Source organism: Apostichopus japonicus, chromosome 4 (assembly GCF_037975245.1).
Source record: "Apostichopus japonicus isolate 1M-3 chromosome 4, ASM3797524v1, whole genome shotgun sequence".
Lineage (NCBI taxonomy): Eukaryota > Metazoa > Echinodermata > Holothuroidea > Aspidochirotida > Stichopodidae > Apostichopus > Apostichopus japonicus.
The window spans coordinates 17,070,711-17,089,919 of record NC_092564.1 but is presented as its reverse complement, the minus strand read 5'-3'; the positions used below and the strand labels follow the sequence as shown (position 1 = coordinate 17,089,919).

The following is a 19,209-nucleotide window of genomic DNA, read 5'->3' as shown; positions in this document are numbered from 1 at the left end:
ATATATATATATATATATATATATATATATATATATATATATATATATATATATATATATATATATATATATATATATATATATATATATATTTTCTTTTATTATGGTCAAACACATTACCCAGGGATATGGCAAACTTAAGACAGTCGATATTGTGTTGTGGAAGATTAAAATGTTCAGCCACTGGAAAACTGGTTTTGTTGAGTCTGATTGTGCTTTTGTGATTATTAAGTCGTAGACGAATAGGAAAAAAGAATATATATATATATATATATATATATATATATATATATATATATATATATATATATATATATATATATATATATATATATATATATATATATATATTGCTGCATTTAGAGAATAGCTGGAACACGAGTGAGATACACAAATTAAATTAAGTAAAACAGCTAAAAAGAAATCAAACGCCCTCTTTTTTTCTCTTCGAACAGTAACGTATTTTAATTATGGGTAGGATCGATAATACAATTGTACATCCTGATGGGAACTTCCCTTTCGTCGCGTAACTGGGCAACGGTCGTTTATACACGTGTACTTTTTCTAGAGTATGTATGTATCCCTGTTGTTGTGAAGTATCAGAGGTATCAGGTGCCAGCAGATAACACATTCCGGTGTTCATTGAAATTTCGGTCACGTAATGTTTCCTTCTCGGTTATGTGTATTCAGCGTTGGATTGTTATAGCGAAACTATCAAAAGGATCGTCACAAAATTGGTACTTTTAAGGCTTAGTAACTACACTGGCAAAGAAAGTCAACTTGAACTTAGAAGTTAGATGAGACAGGCTAGGCGAAGTCGGCATTAGGCCTATACAATTTCTTCCTTAGGAATAGCCTAAGTTCAAACCCAGCCTGGGTTCAAACTTAACGATGGCAAGTGCGATCTTACATAAAATTTTGCATCTTAATGCTAAATTTGAATAGATACAGGTAGTCTTCGATCAAAGCTCTCTCATTATTGAGATACTTGTATTAGTCAAGTCTACTAACCAGAGTAAACATAAGTAATAACAGCAGTAACAGCAAATCTACTAGGAGTAGGAGTTTGTGTTTATAGGTATGATAGGCGTATATGCTACTTGACAATTGACAACATTTAATCCAAGCCTCCATACAATAGTTGTTTCAAAGAGATGATTGACTCTTGAGCACAATAACAGTCGATGTAACTACTTAAGGCCTTGTTTCAGTCGGTACATTGTTACGTTAACGTTTATAAATTTGTTGTACTCTGGAGGAGTACTGTAAGTTTTGTCACCTTAAAGCGTCATTCCACATTGACTCTCGGTGGTGTAAACCTTCTTTTTTTCAGTACTATTGTGTTGTAAATAATCACACAACCATGATGATGTACTTTCTTGCCAAAAACCATTGTTGAGTGAAGGATTGGTTAGTTCGTAGAATAGAATAGAATGAATAATTGGGCTTTAACTTTAAGCCTAGGCTGCTGTATGTTTCAGTGTTTCCAACAGTGATATATATTATTTTCTTTTCAGGACATCTTATTAATTATTTGTGCCTCATTTCAACCTTCAATCGACTTATCATACTTTATTAAATTGGTATTACTGTTAATATTTAAGTGTGATATTTTGTGATCTTCCAGGTTTATTTCAATTGTTTCCTTAGCCTATAACAATAGTTGCTAGGCAATAGTATGTTCACCAGTGATATTAAGTACTAGTTGTGTACTTGTGTGGTAACTAAGGACAACATTATCTATTTTGAAGTTGACCAGTTCTTTTGGAAGTTATTAAGAACGGAGGGCAGAGAGGAGAGGAGCTAATAGGGATGTGCTGGTGGCAGAAATATCTTCTACACTGATATTAATTGATAATCCCGTCTCAGTTATCTTGTTCCTAACTCAACCCATATGGTTCGTTGGCTGAGAGTGATTCCTTGCCAAATTTCACATGAGAACATTTAATGTAAGCTAAAAAACAGGGCTCTTGTACTAAATAAGGATTTTCTGACCAGTAACAAACAATGTGAAACTTATAATATCGAAGAGAAAAATATTCACCACTTTGCTAGTTTGAAACCCCCATCTCAATATCTTGCCCATACTAACTCAAGATATATATGTAACCTATTTTGGCAGGGTAAAGCCTAGAGTCTACCCTACTGTAGATCACAGTAGATGTTCTGTTACCTCATAATGGCAAATTTTCTTCAAAAGCTTAACTTTCCTGCTGTTATAAGGTTTGAATGCTTACATAGCTGCCATGGTTTTCAGTGTTTTTCATCAATTATAGAATTTCATCAAAATGCAACTTTTTGGCAGAAATATTATCTTCCTTTTAAGAATAAGTGAAATAAATATTATAAGCCAAAAGACAAAAATCCAAAATTTTCTGCCGAACTTGTGTGATGACATCATTCTCTCTGCAGTTAATACCAGATCTGCGTTCACAAAATATCACAAAATTTGAATATCTGTTCATATTTTTTGTCATGCAAAATTGCTATGCAGAGCTACATAATGGTGTTGTTTCTGTCAGAAATAGTTGGGATCGAAACCATAATTGGGATCGAAACTGCTGACTTCATGTCTTGATTGAATGGTCCATTTAACTGAACATGGTATGGTTTTATATCTTCACAGAGATGGAGATGAACACATTTTGTTGCACAATCGTCATTTCACTCTTCAATATCTTGCTACAAACCGATAAAGTATGGGCTAAAAGAGATCCCCAGATTTATTGCGGAGGTAAGTTGACTTTGATGGAAGTTGGAATAGATTCCTTCAAATGAAATCTGTATTATCCACTTTATTGCATTAGTCTAGGCAAAACATTCTTTTAAATATTTTATAAAACAGTTAGAGGTCATCAGTTTTTAGCCGGCTCCAAATCGTTAAATGTTGCTAATATCGCTAATTGTTTCAAAAGTGATTTTTCTGGAGGTTCTCAACCTTTAAGGCCAATAGATTATGTAACTTCTTTGACAAAGTCACGTTTCCTTGGTCACATGTACTAGTATCTACTAGCTAATAACGCTAGAACTGGCCTACAATTTTTTTTCCTACCAATTTTAGCCTTTTTTGGCTAAAACAATACATACTCCATAAACAATCTACGGGCTGAAATCAAGTACTCACAGGCATATTTATGAATTGAAACATATATCAGTTTCTGTAAAATTTCATGTAGATCTTACATGAAAGTCTAATTAGTGACAATGTTGTGTCAAATTAACAAGTTTTTAAAACACGCAGGGTCTTGTAATGAAAGTGACATTATTGTCATTGTTGCCATGACACAGTGTTGTACCAATCTCTGTTTTCTTGCACATGCATGCAGATCTCTTGCTTGCCTTGTGCTAACATCTGGCATCTTCCTCATGGTGATCCCACCCTTGGCAAAGGGTATCCTGTTGAACAAGAAGTAATTAAGGTCGTTTACCTGGGGGGGGGGGGGGGGTTGTGCCTCTGTCAATCATAAAAGATGAATTAAATACTTTACGACATTGTTTTTTGTTTTTCTTGGCAGCTTGCACGGCATTAATCGATGAAATCAGGTACGTAATCGAGACCGAAGATCCTCGAAGGAAGATAGATGTTGGAAGCTTTAGGATTGACCCAAACGGCCAAAGAAAACACGAAACGGTATTTAATACTAGTATCAAGATATTAAGTATGTTAGCATGGTTGTTTAACGGTTGACAGTAAATAGGCACAAAAATGTTGATGTTAATCTGTTGTAATTTAGATCACGGGTGGGCAAAGTGGTGCCTGTGTGCTGATATGCATCCTGCTAAAAAACAATATGCGCTTGTGGCCGAAGAGAAGCTTTTCATCAACCATATCAATGCGGCACTCAGAACCTCGTAACTAGGTCAAACCTGAAATATTTATATTTTGTGCAGTTTGTGTATCGGACCAGGATTATAACAGATAGACAATATATGCATTTAGAATATTCTAACCTTTAATTCCCATAAAATGCTATGAGTCCAATCTTGTGGCACATGGAGTCGGGTAGATGTATCCTCGTGGCCCGCCAAATTAATTTAGTGTCCCCCCCTTCACTGTTTAAATTATCAGTGCGGGGCCTGTTTCTATATCCTGCTGTCTAGTTTCTTAAAAATGATCCTTTAATCTTCAGAGGCTCATCAGTTAAAGTGACTGAACGACTTAGTCTAACACACAGGTCAATAGGTCTGTTCATAAGAAAAAGTCAAAATGTTAATGTTAATCCATTGTAAACAGAACAACTTTTGGATGTCATCCCACACCATTTGTTTTTACAATATTGAATATCATTTAGTATAGTATGCAAAAGAAAGTATACATGTATGTAAAATCAAAATGTGTTTAATTTTTTTCCTTAAGTTTTATGGGGAAAAAAAGTAGACTTAAAGGGTGTGAAGACTCGCACAAAAAGAAACGTCTAATGCCGGTAATTTGACCTAGTTTCGAATAAGGTGTAACAGAAGTGTTAAACACCACCATCGATCCCAGAAGATACACACACACAGCTTGCAACCGTCGGTAATTAGACACTAGTGTACAGTCAGTACATACAGCTGCGGTCAATACCCACAGCACAGCATACAAACGATACAGCGATAGACATCTCGTGTCCAGCTAAAGAAAACAATTAAGGTATCACGTATCATTACTGTCTGCATTTTGTAGCGACACGAACAAAACGTCACATGCAAGCAACAGAAAGTAAACTTTTTCAGATGGCCGCACGCGGTTTGGGGCGAGTCTTGAATGCCTTTAAGCAAGTGAATGGACTGCATTGTTTATTGAAAGGAGTCAAAACATGAAGGAACAGAAAACTAAGAAAGCTGCTTTAAAAAATTTACTCAAAATACGAAATTTATAAATGTACTTATTACCATACATATCCAACTTACAAATAATTTCAAAATAACAAAGGTTATTTACTTCAAATAACTTTCAAAATACTGTTCCCCTTGTATTATAATCTGTTTTTTTTTTCTGTGGTTTTTTTTTTGGGGGGGGGGGGTAGAGGGGGGTTTATCTGTAAAGCAGTTCTGCAAATTATTTAGACTAACACTTCAAAAGTAATTTTCATATCTTAGTTTTGGGTTTGTCTGTATTCTCCCATGAACTTAAGCATACAAGTGTCATAAACCTGCCAATGGAACCATCTCCTGTTGCAGTGTGCTTACATTCTGGTTTCACTTTTCAAACCCAGAATGACTGGAAAAAGATATTACCTTCCTTTAATTGGATTTCTCAGATATGGACAAAAACATGTGTGTGCTGTTAATTTTTCCATAGCGCCCCCTTTTTTTCCCCTTATCCTTTTCTCTTATTGATATTATTGAAAAAGTGGCTCAAAAAAATCCCTGTTGGTAATTTAATCAACTTCGGGAAATAAAGGTGTGTCCCTTCAAGGTGTAAAGGTACAGTATATCCCTCTGAGGTGTATCCCATACTTAAGTTATTCATTGCATGTTCAGGCCAAGAGGAAAGAAAATTTGCCAAAGTTATCCCGTGGTAAACAAGTCCCATATTTTGTTAGTAAAAAAAGGGTTGCTGACTTTCAGAGGGAGAGGTAGAGGGAGAGATGTTTATCCTGAAATTGAGAATAAAGAGAGAGAAAGTTAAGATATGTAATTATAATGTATATATAATGTAATTAATGTAATTACCTATCGAAACTGAGCATGTCTTGTCTATTGCTTGTAGCCCCCATTCAAATACAATGCTTTTGCGTAACCTTCATTTCAAGCAATCTCAAAAGTTGTCACTGTTCTGAATCAGCGTTCATTTGGGCTTTCCATTTAATATTAGTCTGATCTAACCTGAAGTATTTTCAGGAGATATCAATGGGTCGAAAGAAAGCTATCAATGGCAATCAAAGTCGGACCTATCTACCAGCTACTTAAATATCAATATTTGTATTTATTATGCAAGGTGGTGTCTCTGATGCAATAAATTCTGTCCAATAGGCTAGCAGTGGATAACATCATAGATGGAAGTTTGTCCTTGTATCTTTGATTGCACTCTGTGATCATTGTAGAAATTTTAACAACAAAAGGAAACTCCTCAATGGCTTCAGAAAACCTGTAACACAAATATTGATATTAAGACAAACAAAGGAAATATTTTCTCTATTGGTCCAGTTGGGAAGTTTATTAGATTATCTGATATAAACAATATTATATTTCAACCTCTGTTCTTTCCTCCTCCTTAGATACCATATGCAGGCTCAGAGACACACCTGCACGAAATTGTGGAAACGGTCTGTGACAAGATGACGGATTACGCCGTAAAAACCGACCCAGAAACGGAGAAGATCAGCTATGTCCGATTCCAAGCGAGAGGAGACGAACCTTTGGAGCTTGAACACATATCTATAACTGCGGAAACGGGAAAGAAATTGAAAATAGCTGTAAGTTTTGACGTAGTTAACGAAGCATTTGGCAAAAGCTCCCCATCTGGGCAGAGAAATTGTGTTCATAGCCATGTCAATTACTGTTTGTCATTTTGTGTTTAGTCTTGAGGAAGGTCGGGTACTTTATTTTCTCTGATATCAATGACATGTTTCTAGATCAGCTGCTATTGTCAGTGGTTTCAATAAGTGCTTGCAAATTAAGTGTCTACTTCTTACGAAATGTGCAACTTGATCATGTTTAGTGAAACAAAGGAGATCTCAATGCAGATTGCAACTTGAAGAATTGAGAATTGAGAAATCAAGTCTTGTCGCAACAAATGCATACATGAGAATGAGAGTTGTAGACCTCAATGGGCCAGCCACAGGTTGGGAGACATTGCTAAAAGGTTATCAAGTGCTCTAGTTATGGTAGTGTGAACGTGCAGTCATATGAGATGAGTTTATTGCCCATAAATATCCAAACCATATGTGTTTTGGAATACTCAGTTGATGGAAAAAGGAATAAAAAGAAAGGGGGTAAGTACTTAGGATGGTGATACAGTCTGCCTTGCTTACCCTACCTACCCCAACAAGTCCCCCCACCCCCACCCCTTCCTTCTCCTCCTTACATTTTCATTTTAAGTTTTTTGCTTTCGTCCTCCCTCCCTCACTCCTTCTCCCACTGCCTCCCACTTTCTCATTCTCCCACTCCCCCCATCCACTCTCCCACTCCCTCCCACTCTCACTCCTTCTTCCACTCCCCCTCACTCTTCTCCCACTCCCCCATCCATTCTCTCCCACTCCCTTCCCCGCACTCCCACCCTTCCCCACTCCCCTCTACCCCCACTCCCCTCCCTCCCCAATCCCTTCCGTCACTCCACTGAGTAGAATTTGAGATTGCATCTATACTCACCAAACACTCTGAACTTATTGTGGCCTTATCTCAGCAAATGTACTGGTCTTACAAAACTGTAACCAAACCTTTCATTTCCAATGACGATACATATAATGTGAACTCAAAGAAGTTACAAAAAAAAAGAGAACATGCTCTCTCTTTCTTTTTTTCTTTTTTTTTTTTTTTTTTTTACCTTTACCTTTTTTAAACTCCAATAAAGTGTGCGTGCATGTGGGTTGACGTCGTGGGGATAGTCGTAAGGGATATTTATCACTGTCCTTGCATTCTCTGATCTGCTATAAGCTTACTTTGAGTCTTCTGAAATTGATGTATCAGTTGGACAATGGTTTTCATCACCTTGATTGATGCTGGTGACATTGCATTTTTAAATCTTCCCATTATATTGCTACCTTGACTTTTACTGCCTTGGGGGTGGGGCGTTTACCAACAGCCTTCTGCTAATGAGGATCCTTTGAAGTCTTTGAGATAAAATATATAGTGAATCCTTCCAGGAAAGCTTCATTGAATGTATTTGAACTTTTTTTGTAGCATCATGAAGTTGTTTATTTCACTTGTCATGAAATTCTATTTGATGGCTTCCTCCCATCTCCCACCTGTAAGGTTCTAAGAAATAGGTCGCCACGGTGACGTAGAGTCACATGCACACGTATGGGCTTCTGTGCACGCCACTAGATGTGGTTTACACAAAACTTCCTCTTGTAAGATAAAACCACGGCATAAAGCAGCTTTTGTTAGTTACTGTCAGGGTTGGGTAGCCAGGGGAACAGTGAGCACATTCCCCCTCTTTACCATCCCCCCCCCCCGCCATAAAAAATTGAAACACCTGGAATGTGCCCTTTCTCATAACCAAATATTGTCCCTTGTAGTAATAAAACGTACACTATTTACATTTTCCTATTCACAAGTGTTCTTTTGTTATTTAAATATGTACTGTTGTTGAAAAATTAAGGTACTTAAAAAAGTCATTATAAAATGCCCTTTTGCTGAAAGACACTCAAATACTGAAATTTGTAGAATGGAATGCACAAAAGGATAACTTTCGTCTGAAAGATTTGAAGTAACTTTGCGGTTTGCCTCTGAAATCAGAATGACATGTCCCACACTCCCACTGCCCCTCGAAGCTTGTACCCCCTCCCTCCCCCCCCTGTATGGTCAGCCATTTTATCAACCTAACCGAGTACTGCTCAAAATATGTTTACGAATTGATGATCAAACTCAAATCCAAGGGACCTCTGATATAAAACAAGAGTTGAGCAAGCAAGCAATCACGGTTTAATTTTAGTTTTAACTATTTTCTTTTCTTTTTTTCTTTCGATAGTGTGGTAACATATTGGAAGATTACGAGGATGATATAATTGCACATTTTAAAGCCAAAACGATGAATATTCATGAAGAACTTTGTGACAATATTATAGGTAAGTCCAAACTTCTCAAGCAATTAATTGTGAATGATAGCCTAGGTGAAACTTTACTTTTTGACTGGTTGAAAGAGTAAAAAGAGTTGACTATGAAAAGCTTGTTAAAAACAATTATTGGGAAGTGAAAACGTATTCTTAAAGCATCGTTGGTGAAATTTGCATTGAACTCCTACGTACCATTTTCGAGATAACTACCTTTGAAGAAGTTGAAACGTTTTGCACCAAAAGTGAACTTGAAGCTAGCTTGCAGGTGTCATGTCAATAAAATCACACTGACAAATGTGTTGCACGTTTCTCGTGAAAGTTTACATCCAGTCTTCTACTTTAGAATAGGGATGTAGCTGAATTATGAAACCATTTCATTGGTTTATCTTTCTTTTTAGTTAGAACCCTATCTAATCCAAGGTCAGATCGATGGATTGAAAAATGAAGCAAAAAAATAAAATAAATAAAGAAAACATTGTTTGCAACAAAACGATGAAAAAAATACTGCTTTCTGAAAACCAAAAACCGTCTTTGTAACTTCTTTTTGCATGAAATATGTATATTTTATTTGTAAGATTTACAACAAAAAAACAATATTGACTCAACTATTTCACATTGTCCAATTTTTGGGGGTGTTGAAATTGTATATCCAAAATGGAACAAACAAAAAAAAATGCCTGGAAAATTGTAAAGAATCTGACAAGAGCAAAAAAAAAATTTTTGGTTGGCTGGAATATTGAACCATTGACCTTAGGTCATTGATTTTTAATCTCGCTCCAACCAATCAAATTTCTTTGATCTTTTCAAATAGTTTATACCTTTGGGAGTTACTTTACCATCCTTGATCATTGTTAACTGGGAAATGCAATACAGTTGGAGTATGGAGGGGGTTGGGATGATAGGAAGTGAGGTGGGGGGGGGGGGGCGGGTGGGGGTAACAGTAGTTCCTCAGTTATTACCCTCATAACTTCTGCATGATGGTATACAAGACACTTTATATATCACAATGCATCTTAGATCATCATTATCTAATATAGATGATTTTTTTTTTCTACTCCTGTTGGCCTAAATAAATTCTTCACGAGATGGAAGATAAAATGCTTAGTATTTCGTAGTCTTATTTGGTTTCTTTATTGCTGAATATACTACCATTGCTTGATTTGAAATGATGTGATTCGAGTTTGGTTTTGGCTTTAGACTGTCTAAACGTATTCCCTCTCATTTTCTTGTTTTACAGGTTACTGCAGACCAAATAAAGATGAGCTTTAATACCTCCTCACACAACTCAAGAACCAATCTTCCTGATTTCCATAGATTCCGCCTCACAGCTTTCTGAAGCTGCCGTTGTTTTATTCTCTTCCTTTTTTTCCCCTATTTTTTGTTGTATCTTACCAGAAATCTTTCATGTTAGTTTATCGTAAAATCAAAAGCAAATTTGAAGGAAGTATAACCTTGCACAGTTTTGTTTTCCATCAGACTGATGGACGGACTACTTGATGAGGAGGACTATAAATGAAATATTAAAAAAAAAAGATGCAATGAAAAATGTAAATAACCAAAAACCTACGCATATACTCAGAGGAGGAATCATTCATTTTAAATTCACATCTGATAACATTTGCTGTGGATTCGGAATTGGTAAATGGTGCCATTCGTGTGGATTGACCCGAAAAAATATAAGGTCAAACTTGAACAATGGGTATTTACTGCCACCCTTTTTAACATTCTTGCTCATTTAGGTATTTAATTGTCTAATACGACACTCCTCAATGTGTGAGCATAGCTTTAAAAAGAGCAGAAAAGTTTCGATAAGTACTCATTTGACAACTCTGAGTGAATTTATAATGCGAAAATGTCGTACCAATACACATGACCTTTAAAGAGAACATGAATCATAAGTTAGTGTGGTAGGTAACCAGTTAAGATATTTTCTAGCATATTTAAAGACAATACCACTTTCAATTTAACAACCCTCCTTGATATAACTATAGATACTTTCCAACTCTGTAGTTCAAATGATGTGCCTTATGAAAAGTAAATTTTTGTTCGACTAGAAAAGGCATGAACTTTTTTGGCCTTATTTTTATTGCTCACTATGCCGGCCCTATTTGCAAAATGTAACGTTTGTACGGTTATGTACGTTAACATATTGGTTCTTGATCTTGGAAGAAGTTTTTATCTGAATATGAGACAAGGGTGACATCAGGCAAAATTTAAGTCTTGATATGTTATTATCAAAAAACAAAAAAAGGGAGAAATAAAAAATAAATATGTGAGTGATAGCAACATTGATATAGCTATTGCAGGATTTCAAGATATTCACGTTTAAAGTATTCTATTATCCTGGAATGCTACTTTAATGCTTACAAGGAAGGTTAACGTCAGCTTCTCATCACATGTCAAAATATCGATGTTAACTCATTGTTTTTATCAATTCTAATAATTCAACCTAAACATATGTTTTTTATATATGTTTATTAAAAACTCTTACAAGAAACAGGGCCACCTTGTGGTGACATCCAAACACCATTTGTCATCAACAAATTTGTTATGTATTGTAATCATGTCATTTGCGTTTTGTATTACAAAACTGAGTGTCTGAGCAAATGACCTAAATAGTATGTATATTAGACTAACTAGTGCAGTCATTTTAATTAGTGAACCTCACTTGTTTAAATGGTCATTTCTCAAACATTTAAAAGTGTTATAGCAATCCGATTGAGACTGAGGGCAGTGTTTTTTTATAGCATTCTCATAACATATCATAATTAATTTTTGTGCCTAAAGGCTTCCATTATGTTGTCATGGTCTTACCATATTTGGAGCTAGGAAACTGCGATTATTTCATAGTGGGATGACGCAATTAGTGGAATGAGTTCTAGGCTCATGTTTAGTTTGGTTTAAAAACACTGAGGTAGATTTAAGTTGAGGTCTGAGGGTTTGTGTTTATATTTTGTTTTACAGAACTATTCCGTTGTGCTAGCTTCAAATATGTTTAATAACAAGTACTTAAAGATGTGAAGGTGTAAAAATGTATTATTACCAACCAAGGGTTGGAAAGCTGAGTTGGTAGTTTACAGGACTAGAGATTCTGAGGCCACTGGTTCAGAATGATTGGCCAATTTATTTAAATCCCCAGCAAAGTAGGAATTGTACATTTGGAAGCATTTGTCTCTATAAAATGATCTTTTTGGGGGGTTCCTTAAAATTCAAGAAATAAGAAAAAACTTGCTAATGATAAGAACTACCGACGAATAATGTGGATTAAAATTTGTATGTCACAGTAAAGTTACGTCTACGAGTGTGTTAGGTGAAGGAAACACAATTTCTAACCAGGCATGACTTTTGAAACTCATTGCTTCCAGATTACAAGATTTGTGAATAGTTCAACGTCTAAGAATTTCTTCATTTATTTTCATAGAGAGATAAAAATGCATGTTGATGTAATGACTGTCAGGGTATTTGTTTTTGATTTAATTATTCCAATTGGAGTTACTATCTTGGGAAGAGTAACAATAACATTTATATTTAGAAGGGGAAAAATATTCTAGAAACAGTGCTAGCGTAAAAAAATCTGTTGTTGCGGTTTCTTTTTTTGTGTTTGATTTTTGCATCTGATGGGTCTTAACTTTCCCAAAGAAAGCCTTCATTACCCCTGGAAATGGATCAGAGATGTGACGTCAGCATTGAACAGATTCTTGAAAAGCTTCTCGGCTAATTCTCGAAATTGTGATACAAAGAATCTGAATAGATTTGCATAAGCTGGAAATGATGAAGGTTATGCCAAAATTCACTTTGTTTTCAAGAATAAAATCATCCTCTGTAAATGAGGAAAACTAAGGACATTTTCAATGCAGTTGTCATGGCAATATCACTGACTCATTCTGATGTTGCCAGATAGATTAATAACATTTCAAAATAAAAATCAAATGTTTGACGTACATCGTAAATGCTAAATTCTAAGTTTCTATCGACTGATCTAGGAAGAGGCTTTGACCTTTATGGAAGGACCAGAGGCGGACCAAGGTTTTAAAGTCTGAGAGTATATGGTGTATGGCCTGGTATAATTGAAGTGAACTTTCATGTAGGAGCAGGAGACGGGGTTTAGGAGTCCCCCCCCCCCCCCAGAAAAATGGTGCATTCCGAAGCATAAATAAAATTGCGTTTTGAACTAGATACAAACGCAATTGATATTCTGTAATTATGAAATAAAACCGGATTCATACGACGATGGCGTTGGGGCCATTCCCTCCCTTGCGCACTGCCTCCACCCTACCCCTTCCCTCTTTATTCGTCTTACGCTCCGTTTGGTTACATTAAGTGCTTACTGAATTACGTAAATTGTTCACTGGAATTTTGTGTAAACGATCGTCGTCATTTTCTTATATTTGAGTACATTTGAGAATATAAGGAATTTGAAAGGGGAATATATATAATATATATATATATATATATATATATATATATATATATATATATATATATATATATATATATATATATATATTTCCAATGCAAAGAGAATAACCAACGAACTTAGAGCGTACGTTGCCGATAGGCGAAATGTATTTTTCGAACCGAACAGAAATGGAATGTTTCTATAACGCCTAAGGTTTGAGAATAGCCACAATAATTGAGAGGCCCCCATGTGAAAAGATGAATAAATAGTCATAAATGAGCGGAAATGTATACACTAAAATCTCACATTAGTTAAAATGTCCAAAAACACCCAGAAGGGTTTTCTTGGGTGGGGGGGGGGGTTTCATTTCCTTCTCCTTCATTTTTGTATCTTTTTCTTTCTCTTCGACCAATCAAAACACTTTAACAAAGGGTAAAACATATTTTGCAGTTCATGATCAGTACAGCAAACATGAAAAAAATTACGTTTTGACCATTATTATTATTATTTTTTATTCCATTAGCGTAGATTAAATTATTTCGCTTGAACATATCAGATCCCGAAATAGAGGGACAAAATACTTCTTCGAAAGATAAAAGCCAACTCAACCATTATCATTTGCTCCTTACTGATATACATCATTTTTGTGATGAATATAACCAATTTTGGCCTATTTTAACCCGTCAGGCGGACGCACACTACTCTAATTGTGGCACGGTTCCTACAGGATAAAGCAATTTACATCTTTGTTTGGTATATCAGTTGGGCGTCCTCACCTACGTCAATTTTTTTTTTTTAAAGATTACACCGTTAAGAGCGCTCAAGTTGTGTCCTTTACACCATGAAATTACCCTCTCTTTTAATTCGTCTACAGTGATCTGAAATAACAACGCATACTATCCACCCTGCCCTATATGCAAAGATGGTAAAATACGGTTCAGCTTATATTATCTATCCCCGACTTTCCTTTCTAGACTTTGGAGATGGTTAACATTGTACAACGCTCACTTGACGCCTCGGATGAAACTATAGCACATTTTGCGACGAAGAGAAAATCGGCACACTGGCAGCGCCTTGGGAGCGAGCGGCGCACCGGTTCCTAGCCATTATGCCGGTTGGTCAACTCCCGCCCTCACGAAAGTCACAAATAGTGCATACTAATGAGAACCAGTTCAGTGTAAAGCTGATCTATAGCGATTATCTACAGGTATGGGACAATAAATTTCTGAAAATCAGTTACGCGCCCTCTACTCCTCTCAGTTTAAAAGCATGAAAAGAGAAATTTTACGCTAAGCAACTTTATATGGTGAAGTAAATAGATCCTCATATTTGGTTTAACTTCGACAAATTCAAGATATTTATATCTACCCTTGTTCTCATAAACGTAAATATTTTAATTCAAACGGCAACATAACAGGTCATCTATGAGTAAGCTCAACATTTTGGGGTCCTTCACTTTGCTTGCGTAGGATGTGGTGGATTACACACAGCCACACACATAAATATACATACACATACATACACACCCACACACATACACATATATATATATATATATAATATATATAACTTAAATATAATATATATATATATATATATATATATATATATATATATATATATATATATATAGTTGGTTGGTTGGTTGGCGTCTATCTTGGCGCAGAGTGCTCTATGTCCGGTGGACAGAGCGGAATATATGTATGATCATCAGACAACTGCAGTTGTCTGATGAACGCTCAACGCGTGAAACTCTGAGTTACAACTACTAGTGTTCCACTAGTCTCAATTAGTCTCAACACACACATATATATATATATATATATATATATATATATATATATATATATATATATATATATATTGATACACTTGTATGTTTGCCTGTTGAGGGGGTGGTTGCCGTGGGTGGAGGTGGTTCAACACACTTTTCATGTATGTCTTAATGCCTTATAGACTGAAACTTAAGTGACATTTTTGAAAGCCAGACGACAAATTCACCGATTTCCTTAATCTACTTGTTAACATGCACTAAACTAAATTTCTCCCCACGACATAATTCTATTTGGTTTTACGATATATAGAATATCTCGCAAGCAACCAAGCATGGTGACGTGTCTTAACGGCTGAATGAGCGACCAGTTACACTGTTCCTATAGAGATATAGGCCAATTAATGTGATATAACACCATGCATATGATATCTTACCTTGAATCAATGGTTTACTTCATCAAGGCTAATTAAATGAAAACAAGAGCTTTTTTCCTGCAAATACCAAAACCAAAAAAAAAAAAAAAAACGAGAGAGAGAAATAGGTGGAGAGAGAGAGAGAGGAAGAATCTGTCGTTAAGAATTAACCATAGGTATAGGAAATGGCTTTTGTTGATTTAATTGTTACTTAACTTATGTTGCTTGAGTGGTTCATGTGTACACGTCTCAGGCAGGTGTTTCAACAGTAAACTCGGTCTGTGATTCAACATACAAAGATGCATGTAATTAATGATTCAGTGTGCACTGACAACCTAATCGATGGCTTTATATAACAACATCAGGCATGCATAGCTTTACAAAAGCCATCGCTATTCGTTTTAAACTAAACTTCTTAAAACAAATTATTTTAAATATATGGGTTTTTTTTTTCCTTATTGCTTTCCATGCACGTACGTTATGGTGTTCATATATGTATAAAAATATATTTAAAAAAATGTAAAAAAACATATGTGTGTGCATGTGGAAACTAAACGGAATAAAGATGTAAGCAATAGTAAAGAAGAACAGAAGTTGTAAAATCTGAATGTTTTTTTAAACATCTTTAATATAAAACATTTAGTTGACTCCTTTCTATTTTCAAAATCCAAATCAATTCTGGTTGTTTTATACAACTGTTTAATTAACACCTGTTTGTAGCCCGAAAGTTGCGTTTGCATGTGGTATCCCTATCCCCAAAATTCCCCTCCCCTCCCCCCACCCCCACCCATCGCTCTACCGCCAGATATAGTCTTTGATGTTTGAGTTCCGTATTTTCTTTTAAAATAATTCAATTGATCACCATTTCAAAATCAGTTTCTTTTGTTCTTGTTTAATTGATATTGTTGTTGTTTTTTCTGATTGTCTTTTGTAATTATCCAAGGTCAAATACTAAGAAATCGTGATTTGTATTCCTCTCAGCTATATAATAATTTACTGCAGCTTTAGGAATTCTTCCTAAGCATAACATATTTCAAGGATAAAATAACAACTTCCCAACAAACAAACAAAAAACAGTATCTGAAGACAATTGAGTTGGTGACGTCAGGGAACACGTCACAACCAGCCTTTTAAGGATTTAAATAAATTCAAATAAACTGAAAAAATAATCTCTGGTTACGAGGAAGACTTTGCTTCCTCAATTATGTTTTTTTTTCTTTCCATTTCTTTGTTTAGGAACCTTTTTTTATCACATAATTGTAACAATGCCTGCCATAAAAAGATAACATCAAATTTCTAAAGGTTAACATATTCTGAAGGCGGAGTCCCTACTATCATCCGAAAGTTATTGAACTTTTTTTAATTGGACTAAATGTAACGCAATAACCCAATTTTTATTAGCTACGTTGATCTGGTTACCATGACAATGCCTTGAATGGTAGATTTTTGAATCCCATACCGTTTTACCAAAATCATCCATTTTGAATTTCTAAAATCGGGCGACTATAGACTATAATCACTCATTTTGACGCGGGATTGTCAGGAACAACTTTCGCCCTGAGAATCATATGCAAATTAGAATAAATCTATGTTCACTTGCATGGAAAGTCTCGTTTTATAACGTAAGGCTGGATCATTACATCAACTCTTAACAAAGAAAAGTTTAAAGTGAAATTAACTTTCTTGAAGCCAGTGACGTCGCTTGACATTTGGAAGTGAGGTGGAGGGGCACACTCAAATGAAAGCGACGTTTGCACTGGTGTGGGGGGGGGGGGTAAAGAATGCGGGTCATGTGCGGGAGTCGCCCGTGCGAGAGCCGAGCGTGAAGCCTTCTCGGCGTCGGGTCCAAGGGGGTGAAATCCTCTGAAACTTTCCGGAAGTTATAATACCAGCATCAAATCTGCTGAATATTGGAGGTTATACGCCAGTTAATTAAACTTGTAATATTTATCTGATAGTCTGTAGAAGAGAAAGATTTCGGTATGTTCTTGCCCCTTTTTCTCTTTTGGACATGGCAAATTCATTTGGGGGGCACCAGTGGAGGGCGGAAAATTCATGGATACCTACTACTCCTACTTGGCGACGCTAGGCTACTTGAAGTTAATCATCTGTAAGGCACTAATATACATGCATGCCGTTCGATAATGGGAGATATTAAGTAGGCTAAGATATTTTAACTCTACTCCCACGAGGATTCCATTTAATAGAAGGACTTCTGTATTATTCTTACTACAACGAATATAACAAACAGCACTGATGTTTTCATTCACTTGAAATGGATTTTGTTATTTTTTTTAAATCCTTGACAATTTACGATATAAACCCACCCACTTTAAGACATTTTAGTGGACCAGAATGTAACATACTTTAATTTTACGACAAAAGTTTGTCAATTTTTAAAAAATGTGTGTGATTGGATTATACATAAACTGTTCTTGACAGTGTTATCGTTGTATATACCTTAACGTGATTTGGAGTGCGGGGCACAGGGTTCAGTCAACACCCCCCCCCCCTCTCCCTTGTGCAAAAAATTTAAAAAAACACGTTTTCATTGATTAGAAGTGCATTTTTCATCTTTGTTATGACAAAACAGTGTCCTTTTGGTATTTAAAAGTGCTATGTTGTTAAAACATTAAGAAAAATGGAATAAAACGTGCCGTTTTGTTGAAGAATATAAAACTAGAAGTGTAAGTAAAATAAGGACCGTTTGATTGAAAAACATTCCAAGTATTGGATTCTGTGGTACTAAATGAACAGAGGAAAACGGGAAAATTTGAAGTGATTTGGGGGTTTGCCCCCTCAATTCAAAGTCACACGTCCTCCTGCCCCTCGAAGTTTATCTCGTTTCCACCCCACCCCCCACCCAACCCCCACCCCCATCGCCCCCCTGCCGATCGAACACTTTTCCGCCACCTCTCGTGAATGCATAGAACCAGAGACTATATGCATACATATACAATTTCATATATATATATATATATATATCTTTATTAGGTTTCTAATTTCTCGAGTTTTTATTGAATCATTCTCTATGTTGGAGCTCTGAGCATCACATCGAATATTAAAACAAAACTTGACATAAAACTTGTACAAAAATGTACACAAATGTTTTAAAATGTAGTCATCATTATAATGTAGGCCTAATCATTACGTTATAATGTATATACTTTAACGGTATCATTCTTTAAAAAAACGACCAATATACTCAAGCACATAATTAAAGGTGTCTAAGCTAATATCACAAGCTACGATAATAAAAATTCAATAAAGAGATAAATATAATTTTTTATACCTTTGACATTATTTTCTCATAATCATAATTATTTCGATAAAAGTAAAACAAAACGAATACATTTCATATTGTCACAATTTTCTATTCTGAATTTTACTGTAATAGCGAAACCTTAAATGTATAAATAACTTTTAAGGTTCGATAAATAAGCCATACAAAGTGCGGATTGATGTGTAGCCTAACATGAATCGTCGTGAGCCTAGTGTTATTTCAGTTATTCGAGTTAATTATGAATAAACTCGTCTACAAGAGGACGACTGCGATTAAAAGTAAATGCGTTTGTGTCATAACTACATTCACTTTCAACAATAGGCGTAGGAGGCGGGGGGGGGGGGGCTGGGGGCTGGGGGCTGCAGTCCCCAACCAAATATTTTTGGGAAAATTCGGGCAATATGCTGAGAATTTTCGGGCGTCTACTGAAAGAAAAATAAATTGCAATGATGTAGCTTAAGGATATCAATAGTTTTAAAAAATCTCCTTGGTAATTAAAATAAAGTTCTAAGCTTGCCCGACTAATTCGCCATTACTAATGCAAAAGAGAGTTTTGACATAATTGGCCCTCCATACTTTATCTTCATTTACATAAGACATTTCGTTGTCTACAGTTGCATCCCGCGCAACTTTCACGGACC

The 19,209-nt window shown here is 35.6% G+C and overlaps 1 protein-coding gene across 2 annotated transcripts; it reads left to right on the top strand.

Annotated features, from left to right (window-relative positions):
• Window positions 1-560: 560 nt before the first annotated feature.
• LOC139966619 (protein canopy homolog 2-like) lies at window positions 561-12,283 on the top strand. Of its 2 annotated transcripts, none has more exons than XM_071969843.1 (6): window positions 561-737; window positions 2,627-2,734; window positions 3,516-3,631; window positions 6,201-6,398; window positions 8,615-8,711; window positions 9,937-12,283. In XM_071969843.1, the coding sequence occupies exons 2-6, from the start codon at window positions 2,629-2,631 to the stop codon at window positions 9,966-9,968; spliced, it is 549 nt and encodes a 182-aa protein (XP_071825944.1). In that variant the 5' UTR covers window positions 561-737; window positions 2,627-2,628; the 3' UTR covers window positions 9,969-12,283. The 2 variants fall into 2 exon arrangements, with proteins under 2 accessions (XP_071825944.1, XP_071825945.1); XM_071969844.1 differs by lacking the exon at window positions 561-737 and adding an exon at window positions 757-894.
• The last annotated feature ends 6,926 nt before the right edge of the window (window positions 12,284-19,209 follow it).

Coding starts and splice junctions, on each gene's coding strand:
- LOC139966619 (XM_071969843.1), top strand. CDS start 2,629: ATGGAGATGAACACATTTTGTTGCACAATCGTCATTTCACTCTTCAAT. Junction 3,632..6,200: donor GCCAAAGAAAACACGAAACG/GTATTTAATACT, acceptor CCTCCTCCTTAG/ATACCATATGCAGGCTCAGA. Junction 8,712..9,936: donor ACTTTGTGACAATATTATAG/GTAAGTCCAAAC, acceptor CTTGTTTTACAG/GTTACTGCAGACCAAATAAA.